This window comes from Amblyraja radiata, chromosome 13 (assembly GCF_010909765.2).
Source record: "Amblyraja radiata isolate CabotCenter1 chromosome 13, sAmbRad1.1.pri, whole genome shotgun sequence".
Lineage (NCBI taxonomy): Eukaryota > Metazoa > Chordata > Chondrichthyes > Rajiformes > Rajidae > Amblyraja > Amblyraja radiata.
The window spans coordinates 17,453,664-17,468,613 of NC_045968.1; the positions used below are offsets into that span (position 1 = coordinate 17,453,664).

The following is a 14,950-nucleotide window of genomic DNA, read 5'->3' on the forward strand; positions in this document are numbered from 1 at the left end:
AATGGAAAAATTAAATACTAGTCAAGTACTAGCTGCCAAATCTCTGTTGATGCAGTGCATTTAATCAAATAGCAAACATTGACTTGCATTACAAAGTTCATCAGTATAGGTTTGGAATGGGTGCTGTGACCCAGCAGTTAGTAAGACAGGCAACAACCAATGATTCATCATTCTCTTAAAAACAAACATTACCAAGGGAAAATAGAGTCATGCATCTTGTGGTAACAAGAGTGGTGAAAGAAAAATGGGATGTCTTGATGCATTCCATCAACAATGATGTTTGAACAAAATTTGTCACCACTCACGTGAACAGGGAACTTATAAACTGCAAAGTGTCAACAAATTTAGGTCAATATGAACATGAAAAGAAAGACAAACAAGAATTTATGGAAATGGCAAATGACTGTGAGAATATTGGGAGAACAAGGAATGTGCGTGCACACATGCCACCTTGAGAAAGTGCTACTGTACCTGCATGAATCTCACAGCAGCAACATCAAAGGAAGAGTGCAAGAATCAGGAGACATTATAATAGGACACCTTCACCTGCAACATTTCCAGATTATTATCTCAATATCTTCATTTTCATTTTGAGAAGATTATTTTCCCTCTTGCTTTACCTCTAAATACTGACCCATTCACGTGTCTGTGCAGAAAGCAGCAACCTAGCCTGAACAGTGCCCACTGGCAGGGCCAATGTAGTGGCAGAGCATCAAAGCTTCACCTCACCACTTCATGTGTTCATGTCGGTACATTTCCCCAAATCTACAACCTTTAAATCTACAATGCAACAGTACTTAACACTTAATAATCCAGGGCAGACAATCCATTTCATCCATTTTCTCTTTCCTCCTTTCCTTTTGTGCACAAACATTTACTAATTTTTCCACATTTAAATATGTATTCAATGTTACATTAAAATACAGATTGCAGAGAACTGTGGGCCAATGCTTCTCATGGCATTCCACCTGCAACATGCTTAACATGATGTAATCAGCAGTGTTCCTCGAACTAACTCTGGGGTGGAAGATTGCAACCTTCTCGTGGTCCACCCTGTTTCAACGAATGCAATCAACCTGGCGTGCACAATCAAATAAGGTCAAATAGAAACAAGTTGTCCTACAACTTTAGGCTGTGCACGCCATACGCAAGAAGAAGAAGTAGAAACTAACACTCTGTCCACGTCAGTACACTCCCTCCAATCCTGTAAGCCATTATGAACTATTATGTGCGGCAACATCAATTTTGTTTTTAATTCCTAATGCCCTGTTATCCACTAATTCCTGCTCTCTACTCTGCTGTTAAATCTGCAATTAACACTCCTGGCTTTGTGGAATACCATTTAGTGATCACCATGGTTTTGTAGAGATTTTTGCTACAATGCTATGGGCAAGAAGCAAATAGAGAACAGTTCAGTAAAACTAAAATCCAATAAACTCCTCAGGATGTGAATGTATACTGCACCCAGGATCATCTTTTCAAGATCTTCAAGTGATCTGTCAACACTTCTTTGCTTGACCCCTCAATCATACAGTGTCCTTATGTCAGGAAACAGTCAAGGATGAAAAGAACTGGCCAAAGTGTTTAAATAAGATCCCACAAATGAACGTTTCAGACAAACCCCAAGCTGATATTTCAGCCCTCATGCATATTGTATGAGATACAGCTCATTACATTGTCAACCAAGATTCATTTACCATTTTCAAACTGGTATCACATGTTCAACAAATCTCATGTTCCTAATGTACTAAACTAATTATAATGCTATGCCACAGATTTCAAAAACAATTCCTTTGGAATTTCAACACTGCACACGTGCAAATTGAACTAGGTTCAGAAAGATCAATCCTATGCGTAAAGGACTGAGGAGCAACTGCAGTGTACAGAAATGCAGGAGTGAAGGGTTTAAGTTAGGCCAATCGCTTCAGTGTTTGGTAATTCTCCCATACAATCATCCATCTATATATCTATATAATTAAAAGTCACATCTTGACCACTTCCTGTCTGCGCTGTATATTGATTTTAGAAAAATCGCTGCCATACATCACTATGATTTTTGGCCATCTTACTCACAGTCCTCCTCCACTGAGCAGGCCCCCGAGGATTTTTCCCATCAATGAAAAATAAAAAAGTTATGAGTGTTTAAAAAACCTTGAGATCCTCTCGCCTGTCAATCACCACGAATAAAGTAACGCCCCTCCAGGGGGGCAGGACTATAAAACCCCGGATGCCTGGACGTGACTCAGTCACTCTGCAAGAACACGAGGGAGAGGCCACGACTCTCATTCTAAGCTGTGAATCAACTGAACTGTGAGTCTGCAAAGTACTGGCAATAAATGATTTGTTAGCCCTTAATGACAATGCCATGAGTTGTTTGGCCTGCTGCCATGCCTGTGCTTGAAACTGCAATGCTTTATTAGGTCCGACTGTGTTTGGAAGGAATAAATGCTTTATTAGGTCCGACTGTGTTTGGTTCAAAGGCTCATTTCGTGACTTCCGCTTAGTGGACAGGTTGCGCTGATTGTGTAATTTCCGGTAAGTGCAGAGGTCACACTGATTTTAGAAGCCCCAAAGTGGAGAGGCCACGCTCAGCCGTATGAGTAGTCAAGAAAGTTTCCTGCCATATATGGTGTGTGAGTGTGTGTTTGAGTGTGAGTGTGTGTGTGTGTGTGTGTGTGTGTGTGTGTGTGTGTGTGTGTGTGTGTGTGTGTGTGTGTGTGTGTGTGTGTGTGTTAGTGAGAGTGTGAGTGGTCTCAGTGACTGAGCTGCCAGCCCAAGAATCCATTCAGCCCACGATGTCCATATTAGCCCTCTGGAAACCAGTCCCTTCGGCTCACAACACCATGCTAGCACTCCAGAAAGCCCCCCCCACTGGCCAGCAATATTGGAATTGGTGGAGAGGTGGAATATTGCGTTGGGGGAACAGCCCTCCCATGTGAAGCTGGGACCCAATGGGTCCCACTTAGTCTAGTATATTACTAAAACTCTCATCTTGTTTGTTTGTGAGTCTGTCTGTCCGTGTGCCTCTCTGTGTGTTTACGTGCATAGTTATGCCCTGAATTACGTCAAAACGGTACACGATAGCACTACAATTTTAGGCCCACCTTACTCACCATTGTCTTTGTGCGTGGTGTATCAAGCTTTGTTCAGATTGATGTTACATTTTACAAGTTATTCACGTTTTAACTACAAAATCCCACTTTGCATTATTTCTTCCATCTGCACTGGCAGTTAGCAGCTATGACGTCACAATTGGATCTCATTTACATAAACTGCCCACGCAGTGCAATGAGAGATTTATTACATTGTTGTAAAGATAGGGAGATAGGGGGAGAGGACGAGGGTTGGGAGGCGAGAGGGGTTATGGAGGGAGGGAGTGACTGAGGGTAGCGGAAAGGAGAAGAAGGGAAAGGTGAGGGAGGGAGTGGAGGAGGAGAGGGGAGAGAACAGGGGGGGTGAAGAGGAGGGGGAAGGCGTGTTGGGGGATGAGGGTAAATGAGCCGCGCCTGTGCAGTTGGGGGCTATGGGTGAGTGGTGGAATATTGCGTTGGGGGAACGGGTGAGTGGTGGAATATTGCGTTGGGGGAACGGGGCCCAACGGGTCCCACTTGGTCTAGTAAACATTAAAATTGTAGTGTTATTGGCTTAATTTAACTTTTTCCTACAAGTAACTTTCCCAATTGATCGAGATTAATTTATCTTAAATATTATATGTTAAAAAATTCAACAAATATGGGTGCCAACATGGATGAGTAAATTGGGTCCTGCTTTTAACCAGAGTTATGTCACCAGGTAGACACTAAATGCTGGAGTAACAGCAGGTAAGGCAACATCTCTGGAGAGAAGGAATGGGTGACGTTTCAGTCTGAAGAAGGGTCTCGACCCGAAACGTCACCCATTCCTTCTCTCCAGAGATGCTGCCTGTCCCGCTGAGTTACTCCACATTTCGTGTTTACCTTCGATTTAAACCAGCCTCTGCAGTTCTTTCCACACGTTATGTCACCAGCACCCACTAAGTTGAGATAATTTTGGAGTTCTGCTTTTGCATGAATATACAGCTCTGCAAATCATTTATATACATTTAGATCAATATTTAACTCTAGCAGAAGCAAAGTCAGAATTGTTAGCACATTATAAATCAAGAATTTAGATGCAATCCAATATTACCTACAAGTTTGAACATAAGCACACTTTCCTTCATTTGAACCTATGGCTTAAAGATGCAATTGACAAGAAGCAGATTTGATCATATGTCAAGATTTGTAAGAATAAAATTGTGCAGCTATCATGTGGTTACTTTATATTACACTTTGAAGATCACAGCTCCATATTAAGAAGTTAAAAGGTAGACACTGAAAGAAAATACTGATCATGTTATGCAGGTGAACAAGTCCACAAAGATAACGGGCTAAGTTAGAATAATCATTCAAGAAGTAAACAAGGCCAAAGTTTTTATATTGAGAATCAGTTTGAAAATCAAAACTGGATGGATAAGAGCAGTCTAGGTAGATTACGTGAACACACAAACTAAAGATTCCAGTAATTATTGGGTCTTCTGCAAGAGGTTGAGTGGATTCTCCACAGTCAGCTGGTGCCCGATTGAAATTAACAATAGCATTGTGCAGAATGTCCGAGATATGCCATTATTAAAAATGAAATTGCGCCGCATTTGGATAGCAGTAACAGGATGGGTCCGAGTCAGTATGGATTTACGAAGGGAAAATCATGCTTGACTAATCTTCTGGGATTTTTTGAGGATGTAACAAGTAAAATGAACAAGGGAGAGCCAGTGGATGTAGTGTACCTGGACTTTCAGAAAGCCTTTGATACAGGAGATTAGTGGGCAAAATTAGAGCACATGGTATTGGGGATAGAGTGCTGACATGGATGGAAAATTGTTTGGCAGACAGGAAACAAAGAGTAGGGATTAACAGGTCCCTTTCAGAATGGCAGGCAGTGAATAGTGGAGTACCGCAAGGCTTGGTGCTGGGACCGTAGCTATTTACAATATACATTAATGATTTAGATGAAGGTGTTAAAAGTAACATTAGCAAATTTGCAGATGACACAAAGCTGGGTGGCAGTGTGAACTGTGAAGAGGATGCTATGAGGATGCAGGGTGCCTTGGACAGGTTGGGTGAGAGGGCAGATGCATGGCAGATGCAGTTTAATGTGGATAAATGTGAGGTTATCCACTTTGGTGGCAAGAACAGGAAGGCAGATTATTATATGAATGGTGTCAAGTTAGGAAAAGGGGAAGTACGATGAGACCTGGGTGTCCTTGTACATCAGTCACTGAAAGTAAGCATGCAGGTACAGCAGGCAGTGAAGAAAGCTAATGGCATGTCGGCCATCATAACGAGAGGAATTAAGTATAGGACTTCTGCAGTTGTGCAGGTCCCTGGTGAGACCACACCTGGTGTATTGTGTGCAGTTTTGGTCTCCCAATTTGAGGAAGGACATTATTGCTATTGAAGCAGAGCAGCGTAGGTTCATGAGGTTAATTCCTGGGATGGCAGGACTGTCATATGATGAAAGAATGGACGACTGGGCTTGCAGTCACTGGAATTTAGAAGGATGACAAGAACCAGGGTCCACAGTTTAAGAATAAGGGGTAGGCCATTTAGAACTGAGATGATGAAAAACCTTTTCACACAGAGTTTTGAATTTGTGGAATTCTCTGCCTCAGAAGGCAGTGGAGGCTAATTCACCAAATACATTCAAGAGAGAGTTAGATTTAGCTCTTAAGGCTAACGGAATCAAGGGATATGGAAAGGCAGGAACGGGGTACTGATTGTGGATGATCAGACATGATCACATTGAATGGCGGTGCTGGCTGGAAGGGCCGAATGGCCTCCTCCTGCACCTATTGTCTATGTATCGATGGAGCCCAATGCCATTCAGATCAGCACCGTTTTCAGACTTTAAATCTGGACTAAAACTATCCTATGGGAACTTTGAGCAAGAGGATTCAGGCTACAATTTATTTCCCCAAATATTGTTGGAAACACAAGGGTTTAAATTATGAACTCAGGAGATACATCAGGTATTTTAACTGCTAAACTTGCTTCAACATTGGAATGTTCATTCAAGTCGACCTTGACATTAGCAACTGCATTTCTTTTATCGCAATGCTACATTTAAAGTGCAGGAAAGTTCATACAAGGTATATACAAAAATATCTCATTGCAATCCCAGATTGAGAACACAAAAAGGCACACATATACATTCAAAAGTATACTTGCAAATATGGACAATAATAAAGTAATGAAATGAAACGGATACATTTGCTAGCATCAATTTGGCTCTTATGATGTACAATTCAAACCGAACTACAAGGTTGGTCCAGGATGTGGTCTATATGGCTTTGGCTTTTAACAGTGCATCATCATTTATCCTGCAGTTTCTTTTACTTGTGGTCTTTATAAATCACTGAGCAAGTATCATAATCAGGTTATGATTATCAGCCATACATTGAATATATGAAATCATAACTGCCAATGCAACGGTTTCTAACATTTCATCACATTTTTATATTTATGCAATAATCATAGAGTAATGAAGAGATCCAGCACAAGGGCAGGCCCTTCATTCCACATCACCCACCCAGCAACACGAACCCTACACCACACATTATTATATTCCCTGCTCTTGAAGTATTAAAAACTTAAAATGTCACTCTTGTGCCTTATTCATTTCTAATTAAAAGTGTAAATATTAAAGAGACCACACCTGGAGTATTGTGCGCAGTTTTGGTCCCCTAATATGAGGAAGGACATTCTTGCTATTGAGGGAGTGCAGCATTGGTTTACAAGGTTAATTCCCGGGATGGTGTGACTATCCTATGCTGAGAGAATGGAGCAGCTGGGCTTGTACGCTCTGGAGTTTAGAAGGATGAGAGGGTATCTCATTGAAACATATAAGATTGTTAAGGGTTTGGACATGCTAGAGGCAGGAAACATGTTCCCGATGTTGGGGGAGTCCAGAACCAGGGGCCACAGTTTAAGAATAAGGAGTAAGCCATTTAGAACGGAGACGAGGAAACACTTTTTCTCACAGAGTGGTGAGTCTGTGGAATTCTCTGCCTCAGAGGGCAGTGGAGGCAGGTTCTCTGGATGCTTTCAAGGGAGAGCTAGATGGGGCTCTTAAAAATAGCGGAGTCAGGGGATATGGGGAGAAGGCAGGAACTGATTGGGGATGATCAGCCATGATCACATTGAATGGCGGTGCTGGCTCGAAGGGCCGAATGGCCTACTCCTGCACCTATTGTCTATTGACCAACAAAAATCCAAATTAAACTACCTGCACAAAGTGAAATGTGTTTATAAAAGCTTGACATTTGGAGAAATAATATTTTCACACTGAATTAACAAAAAACTCCACACACTAAAACCATCAGATACAACAGCAAGAATATTTGTATCTTATTGTCTTTCTCAGCAATAATAAAAGTAACAGGAAAAATTACCATATATTCCACTTGCATTGCATTTGAAAGAAATGTTAAAATTAAACGTTTCTTTTGTTAATTTTTTCTCTGTGCACTGGAATAATTTAGCTGTCTAAACTTTGCTGCCCAGTGCAGTTGTATGTTTGAGTGTGCGTGTTGTGGCAGTGTGACTGACCATGAACAGCTCAACAGTGAGTTGTGACTTCTGCCCAACAGTGGAAGGGACTGTTGACCAGGATGAGGCGGGTCTTTGAAACTTAACAAATAGTGAAAGGCCTGCATAGAGTGGATGTGGAGAGGATGTTTCCACTAGTGGGAGAGTCTAGGACCAGAGGACACAGCCTCAGAATTAGAGGACTTTCCTTTAGGAAGGAGATGAGGAGGAATTTCTTTGGAGAGTGGTGAATCTGTGGAATTCTTTGCCACTGACAGCTGTGGAGGCAAAGTCATTGGGTATTTTTTTAAGGCAGAGATAGATAGATTCATGATCAGTACGGGTGTCAGGGATTATGGGGAGAAGGCAGTTGAGAGGGAGAGATAGATCAGCTATGATTGAATGGCAGAGTAGACTCAATGGGCCAAATGGCCTAATTCTGCTCTGTTGACCTGATGACCATTGCTGGCTGAAGGCTGTGGAGCTGGTGAGCATGCACAGTCTCCCAGCAACAGGATCAACACAGTCTTTTATACTGATGCAAATAAACATTGATAACCTTTTCCAATCAAGGAAGCAAGTTGTGCTAAAGTACAAAAAGTAAAAAATAAAATCACGAGGAACTGATGCAGCTAAGAATGGCCTAATGGACTAATGAGGACAAAAGGTTAATTTTAGGGGGTGTACTGTATTTCTAGTCTATGGACTAAAAAAGAAAAGTCAGTCATAATTCCAGCCCCTGGTTTGTTCTCCAGTGATTTACTTTTGCAAAGTGCAAGGGGATGGATATCAATCAACAACAGGACCAGAACTGGCGACTAGACAATCCCGTTGTAGGATCATAGTCATATAGCATGGAAACAGGCCCTTCGGCCCAACGTCCATGCTAACCAAGATGTCCCAACTATGATTGTCCCATTTGCCCGCATGTGGTCCATATCCCTCTAAACCTTTCCTATCCATGTATCTATCCAAGTGTTGTGATTGGAGTTATTGCCTTTGCATTGGTTTACGTCAGAAGGGGGATGTGGGCAGGGTGAGGGGGCTGCCAGGCTTATTCCTCGGCAGCAGAGGTTTGTATCACTGAGTGGGGCTGTGAGAGCGAGACTAGTCAGATGTACCCTGGGAACCAGGCACACAACCTCCTACTTTCACCGTTTCAAAACAAACTCATGACTCAAGGCAATTATAGGCTCTCATATTTTCAAAACTATTATTAAAAATTCAACGAGCAATGAAAATATTATCAGGAACTATTCCAGAAAATATCACTTTGCAAATACTAGTTGAAACTTGTGAGGTGCATGATTTAGATTTGACAAATCATGTTGGCGTGCAAATTCTTCCTGATTAAAAGATTCTCCATTTGAGATTGAGCTGGTCAAAGCATTGGTCTTTGATCGCCAAATCACCTGTCAAATCACGTGACCACCAACCTTTCCCCCCGTCCAGACAATTGACGCCTATATAACCATTTAAAATCCACATCATACGATTCAAGAATCCTCCAGCTGCAAGCTAATAAATTCCTGTATGCACTTTTTATATTGCATCTCGGTGTGACTGTTACTGGAATAATGACCTGACTGCCCGATGCCTTCAGATTCTCGCATCTCATCATTCATCTTGGCCAGGCGCAACCTGTGAAAACAATACATCAACTTGCTCAGTAAACTAACAAAGTCATCAAAGATCAAAAACAACTACTATATGTTTTGTAACTACGTATCCTTCTGGGTATTATGAAGTCATAAAATTGTACAGCAGAGAAACAGGCCCTTCAGCCACCTTGTCCACGCCGACCAGGTTGGCATAGAAAATAGACATAGAAAATAGGTGCAGGAGTAGGCCATTCGGCCCTTCCAGCCAGCACAGCTATTCAATATGATCATGGCTGATCATCCAAAAACAGTACCCCGTTCCTGCTTTTTCCGCATATCCCTCGATTCCCTTTGCCCGAAGAGCTAAATCTAACTCGCTCTTGAAAACATCCAGTGAATTGGCCTCCACTGCCTTCTGTGGCAGAGAATTCCACACATTCACAACTCTCTGGGTGAAAAAGTTTTTCCTCATCTCAGTCCTAAATGGCCTACCCCTTATTCTTAAACTGTGACCCCTGGTTCTGGACTACCCCAACATCTGGAACATTTTTCCTGCATCTACCCTCTCCAATCCTCTAAGAATTTAATATGTTTCTATAAGATCCCCTCTCATCCTTCTAAATTCCTGCGAATACAAGCCCAGTCAACCCATTCTTTCATCATATGACAGTCCCGCCATCCCGGGAATTAACCTGGTGAACCTTCGCTGCATTCCCTCAATAGCAATAATGTCCTTCCTCAAATTAGGAGACCAAAATTGCACACAATACTCCAGGTGCGGTCTCACCAGGGCCCTGTACAACTGCAGTAGGACCTCCCTGCTCCTAAACCCAAATCTTCTCGCAATGAAGGCCAACATGCCATTAGCTTTCTTCACTGCCTGCTGTACCTGCATGCTTACTTTCAGTGACTGATTTACCAGCACACCCAGATCTCGTTGCACCTCCCCTTTTCCTAAACTGACACCATTCAGATAATAATCTGCCTTCATGTTCTTGCCACCAAAGTGGATAACCTCACAGTTATCCACATTATACTGCGTCTGCCATGCTTCTGCCCACTCACCCAAGCTATCCAAGTCACCCTGCACCCTCCTCGCAGCTCACACTGCCACCAAATTTGTGTTATCCGTAAACTTTAATTCCCTCGTCTAAATCATGAATATATATTGTAAACAACTGGGGTCTCAGCACTGAGCCTTGCAGCACCCCACTAGTCACTACCTGCCATTCTGAAAAGGACCCGTTAATTCCTACTCTTTGCTTCCTGTCTGCCAACTAGTTCTCTATCCATGTCAATACCCTACCCCCAATACCATCTGCTCTAATTTTGCACACTAATCTCTTGTGTGGGACCTTGTCAAAGGCTTTTTGAAAGTCCAGATACACTACATCCACTGGCTCCCCCTTATCCATTCTACTTGTTACATCCTCAAAAAATTCCAGAAGATTAGTCAAGCATGATTTCCCCTTCATAAATCCATGCTGACTTTGACCGATCCCATCACTGCTTTCCAAATGCGCTGCGATAACATCTTTAATAATCGACTCCAGCATTTTACCCACTATCGATGTAAGGCTAACTAGTCTATAATTCCCCGTTTTCTCTCTCCCTCCTTTCTTAAAGAGTGGAGTTACATTGGCCACCATCCAGTCCACAGGGACTGATCCAGAGGCAAGATTATATTAGAAAATGATCACCAACGCATCCACGATTTCTAGGGCCACTTCCTTGAGTACTCTGGGATGCAGACCATCAGGCCCTGGGGATTTATCTGCCTTCAGTCCCAACAGTTTACCTAACACCATTTCCTGACTAATGTGGATTCCCTTCAGTTCCTCCCTCCCACTAGATCTTCGGTCCCCTAGTATTTCCGAGAGATTGTTTGGGTCTTCCTTAGTTCCTTAGCCAAAACCAAAGTTCTCGATTAACTGTTCTGCCATTTCCTTGTTTCCCCTTAAAAATTCACCTGTCTCTGACTGTAAGGGACCTACATTTGTCTTCACTAATCTTTTCCTATTTACATACCTATAGAAACTTTTTATATTTCCCCCAAGCTTTCTTTCATGCTCTTCCCCCCCCCTCTTAATTAACCCCTTTGTCCTCCTCTGTTGTTCTAAATGGCGAATCCCATTTGCCTACATTTGTCCCATATTTCTCTAAATGTTTCCTGTCCATATATCTGATAAAATGTTTTTTTTTAATTATCATTATGTCTCCCATCATGAGGGCACTTGATCATTACTGGCATAAGCTGACTGCTCAGCTACCTACTGGAGTTTGTGTGTGATATTTTGGCACATCATTTCTATTCCGTTATACGGACAATCTTTCCCCTCATTAGATCACTGTGCGGGGGGGCGAGGCTGTGAGGGGTGGGCGAGGCTGTGAGGACGGGGGTGGGAGTGGGTGAGGCTGTGAGGTCGGGGGTGGGAGTGGGCGAGGCTGTGAGGTCGGGGGTGGGAGTGGGCGAGGCTGTGAGGACGGGGGGGTGGGGGCGAGGCTGTGAGGACGGGGGGGCGAGGCTGTGGGGACGGAGGGGGGGCGAGGCTATGGGGACGGGGGGAGTGGGCGAGGCTGTGAGGACGAGGGGGGGAGTGGGTGAGGCTGTGAAGACGGGGGGGAGTGGGCAAGGCTGTGAGAACGGGTGGGGGGGCGAGGCTGTGAGGACGAGGGGGGGAGTGGGCGAGGCTGTGAGGATGGGGGAGTGGGCGAGGCTGTGAGGACGGGGGGGGGGGAGTGGGCTGTGAGGACGGGGGGGAGTGGGCAAGGCTGTGAGAACGGGTGGGGGGTGCGAGGCTGTGAGGACGGGTGGGGGGGGCGAGGCTGTGAGGACGAGGGGGGGAGTGGGCGAGGCTATGGGGACGGGGGGAGTGGGCGAGGCTGTGAGGACGAGGGGGGGAGTGGGTGAGGCTGTGAGGACGGGGGGGAGTGGGCAAGGCTGTGAGAACGGGTGGGGGGGGCGAGGCTGTGAGGATGAGGGGGGGAGTGGGCGAGGCTGTGGGGACGGAGGGGGGGCGAGGCTATGGGGACGGGGGGAGTGGGCGAGGCTGTGAGGACGGGGGGGGGGGGAGTGGGCTGTGAGGACGGGGGGGAGTGGGCAAGGCTGTGAGAACGGGTGGTGGGTGCGAGGCTGTGAGGACGAGGGGGGGAGTGGGCGAGGCTGTGAGGATGGGGGAGTGGGCGAGGCTGTGAGGACGGGGGGGGAGTGGGCTGTGAGGACGTGGGGGGGAGTGGGCGAGGCTGTGAGGATGAGAGAAGAATGGGCGAGGCTGTGAGAACGGGCGGGGGGGGGGGGGGTGCGAGGCTGTGAGAACGGGTGGGCGAGGGTCACCACAGACTGTAGATTATCACTCCTTTACATTGGAGATTAATTGATATTTGCCAACAAGATCGCAATGAATGGCAGAAAAGACCAAAAATGCAACTTCTAATCCTTTCTACCGAACAAAAATGTGGTTAATAAAAGCAGGTGTGGGCATTGAAACGTACAGTGTGACGATGTCTGCATTGGCAGCTTCCACAGCGATGCTGAGTGGGTCTTTCTGGTCTCCGTCCCGTGCATCTTGATCAGCTCCTCGTTTCAGAAATAAACACACTTGTCTGAAGTAAGATAGAGAAAGGTCATGAATATTGCTGCAAAATCATCAAATAGAATTGCTGCACACTGGAGTCTTATACTCAATGTAACACAAGGGTGCATTAACCGATCAGAAGGAAATCTACCAAGTCAAGCAACAGAGATTAGAATTGGCCCAACATGAATACAAACAGCTATATGATGTTAGGAAAGATAAATCTGATAAAAAAGATACATCATCACGTGACGCTACAATGCTAATCTCCCCCCTTCAGCACGGGCGTTTGCAGGATTGAGTGCAGGACAGGTGATTTATCCAGGAGTGGGGCTCATCTACAGCCTCTAAATGATCAAGTCCACCCCTCACTGAACATGCCCTCTCTGTACCCTCCACTCCCTCACTCACTTACCACCAGTTCTAAAGTATACTTACATTCATTCTTTACTTGTCACCACTGTTAAGCTACTGCCACGGTCCCACAAGCTAAATTACCACGGTGGTCTTTCAAATGATTACTTTGCCACCATTTGTTAAAATTGCTTTTGGAATAAGTTTGATGAAATGTACATTCTTGTTAATAAAAGGGGGACGTGTTGGCAACCGTAAGTGATAACATTCAGAACTTGGGCTGGGTTGGTCTGCAGTATCCAGGTATTAACAACATTCTCAGATTCACATTCAACTGAACAGAAGGTTGTTGAAGATAAAAATCAGTCGGAATAAATTAACACTTTTTGGCAACAAAGAAGGGCCTGGCCAGTTCTGCTCTTCATCATTCACCAACCACGACTGTCCTGGGATGGTGCAGAGGGTAGGAGCGGTGGGCAAAACTGTGAGGGGTGGGCGAGGCTGTGAGAGCTGAGCGAGGCTGTGAAGAGGGGTGGGCGAGGCTGTGAGGAGAGGTGGGAGAGGCTCACCACAGACTGTGATTCCCCACAGACCAGGCCAGTCTATAACTGGCCCACAGGTTGCAGTGAAGATGGAAGAGTTTGTGGTGAGCTGTCACCATCTGACAAATAAATATTCTCTGACATGTAAACAACTTGCCAGCCGTGTGATGTGATGTGATACTCAGTGCAGTCTCAGTGTGTGAACTACGGCAAGTTTCCAAGCCTGGTCCCATCCTGACGTTTAGTTTGTTGATCATTGATTCGACACCCATCTCCCCCTCAGCTGTCACCAGATTAACAGTTACACAATCTCAGGCACACGAGGGCAGACAAGAGAAACTCAAACACAAGGAGCCCACGTTGCTGAGAGTCATCTTACAGCGAGGAATATGTCAATCCTATAACACACCATAGAAATCAGATTTCCTCCCCTGCCACTTTGTACACAACTGAAAAGATTAAACTGTCAGTGATATGTAGTTGGTAAATTTGGAACTCTTCCTGCTCTTTTCAACAAGGTCATTGACAATAAAAATGATTCTCATCTATCAGCGCTTCACACCTGAACTCCCTCCAATGTTCTGCACTGTACACCATTTTAGACTGTCGACAACTCTCCCAAACATATTGAAGCATACAACCATCCCGACATGTTTTTGAAAACCAATGCCAAGGTGCTTATTGGAAGCATCTCCTGCCTGCTGCGGTACATCATACACGGAGCAACATTAAGCCGATCGTTCACACGCCACTGAAAGCAAGTACGTTTGTTACCCGGTGTGGCCCAAGATGGTCGCATGATGCAGTGGGCCTCTGCCGTGGCTGTCCCTGCGGTTTACATCCGCTCCATTCTGCAGCAGAAACTCACAGGCAACCAAAGAACCCTATGATGAAACAGAGTTTCAAAATTCACACATAGTAGAGGAAAACAAAGTAAAATGTTATTCATTGGGGTGTCAGGGGTTATGGGGAGAAGGCAGGAGAATAGGGTTAGGAGGGAGAGATAGATCAACCATGATTGTGTGGTGGAGTAGGCTTGATGGGCATAATTCTACTCTTATCACTTATGAATTAATAACAGTCCAGGAAGAAACGGCTAAAAGGAACTAACCTAGATGTACACAAAGTACGGGAGGAACTCATCTGTTCAGGCTGGACAAGGGCCCCGAACTGATACGTCGTGTGTCCATTCCTGACACACTGGTTTGCTCCAGGACTTTGTGTTTCATTATATCCTGGTGGGTACACAAATGCCATTTCCCTGCACAATGGCA

General features: G+C 44.7%; 1 protein-coding gene across 4 annotated transcripts in view; it reads right to left on the reverse strand.

The window, feature by feature from the left end:
• Positions 1–14,950, reverse strand: part of acap2 (ArfGAP with coiled-coil, ankyrin repeat and PH domains 2) — a 103,068-nt gene that overhangs the window by 3,880 nt on the left and 84,238 nt on the right. For all 4 annotated transcript variants that reach the window (XM_033031329.1, XM_033031330.1, XM_033031328.1 and 1 more), the window contains 3 exons: positions 14,451–14,560; positions 12,698–12,808; positions 9,187–9,245 (listed from right to left, as the gene is read on the reverse strand). In XM_033031329.1, coding sequence (XP_032887220.1) covers positions 9,187–9,245; positions 12,698–12,808; positions 14,451–14,560 — 280 coding nt within the window. The remainder of the gene's footprint in view (positions 1–9,186; positions 9,246–12,697; positions 12,809–14,450; positions 14,561–14,950) is intronic.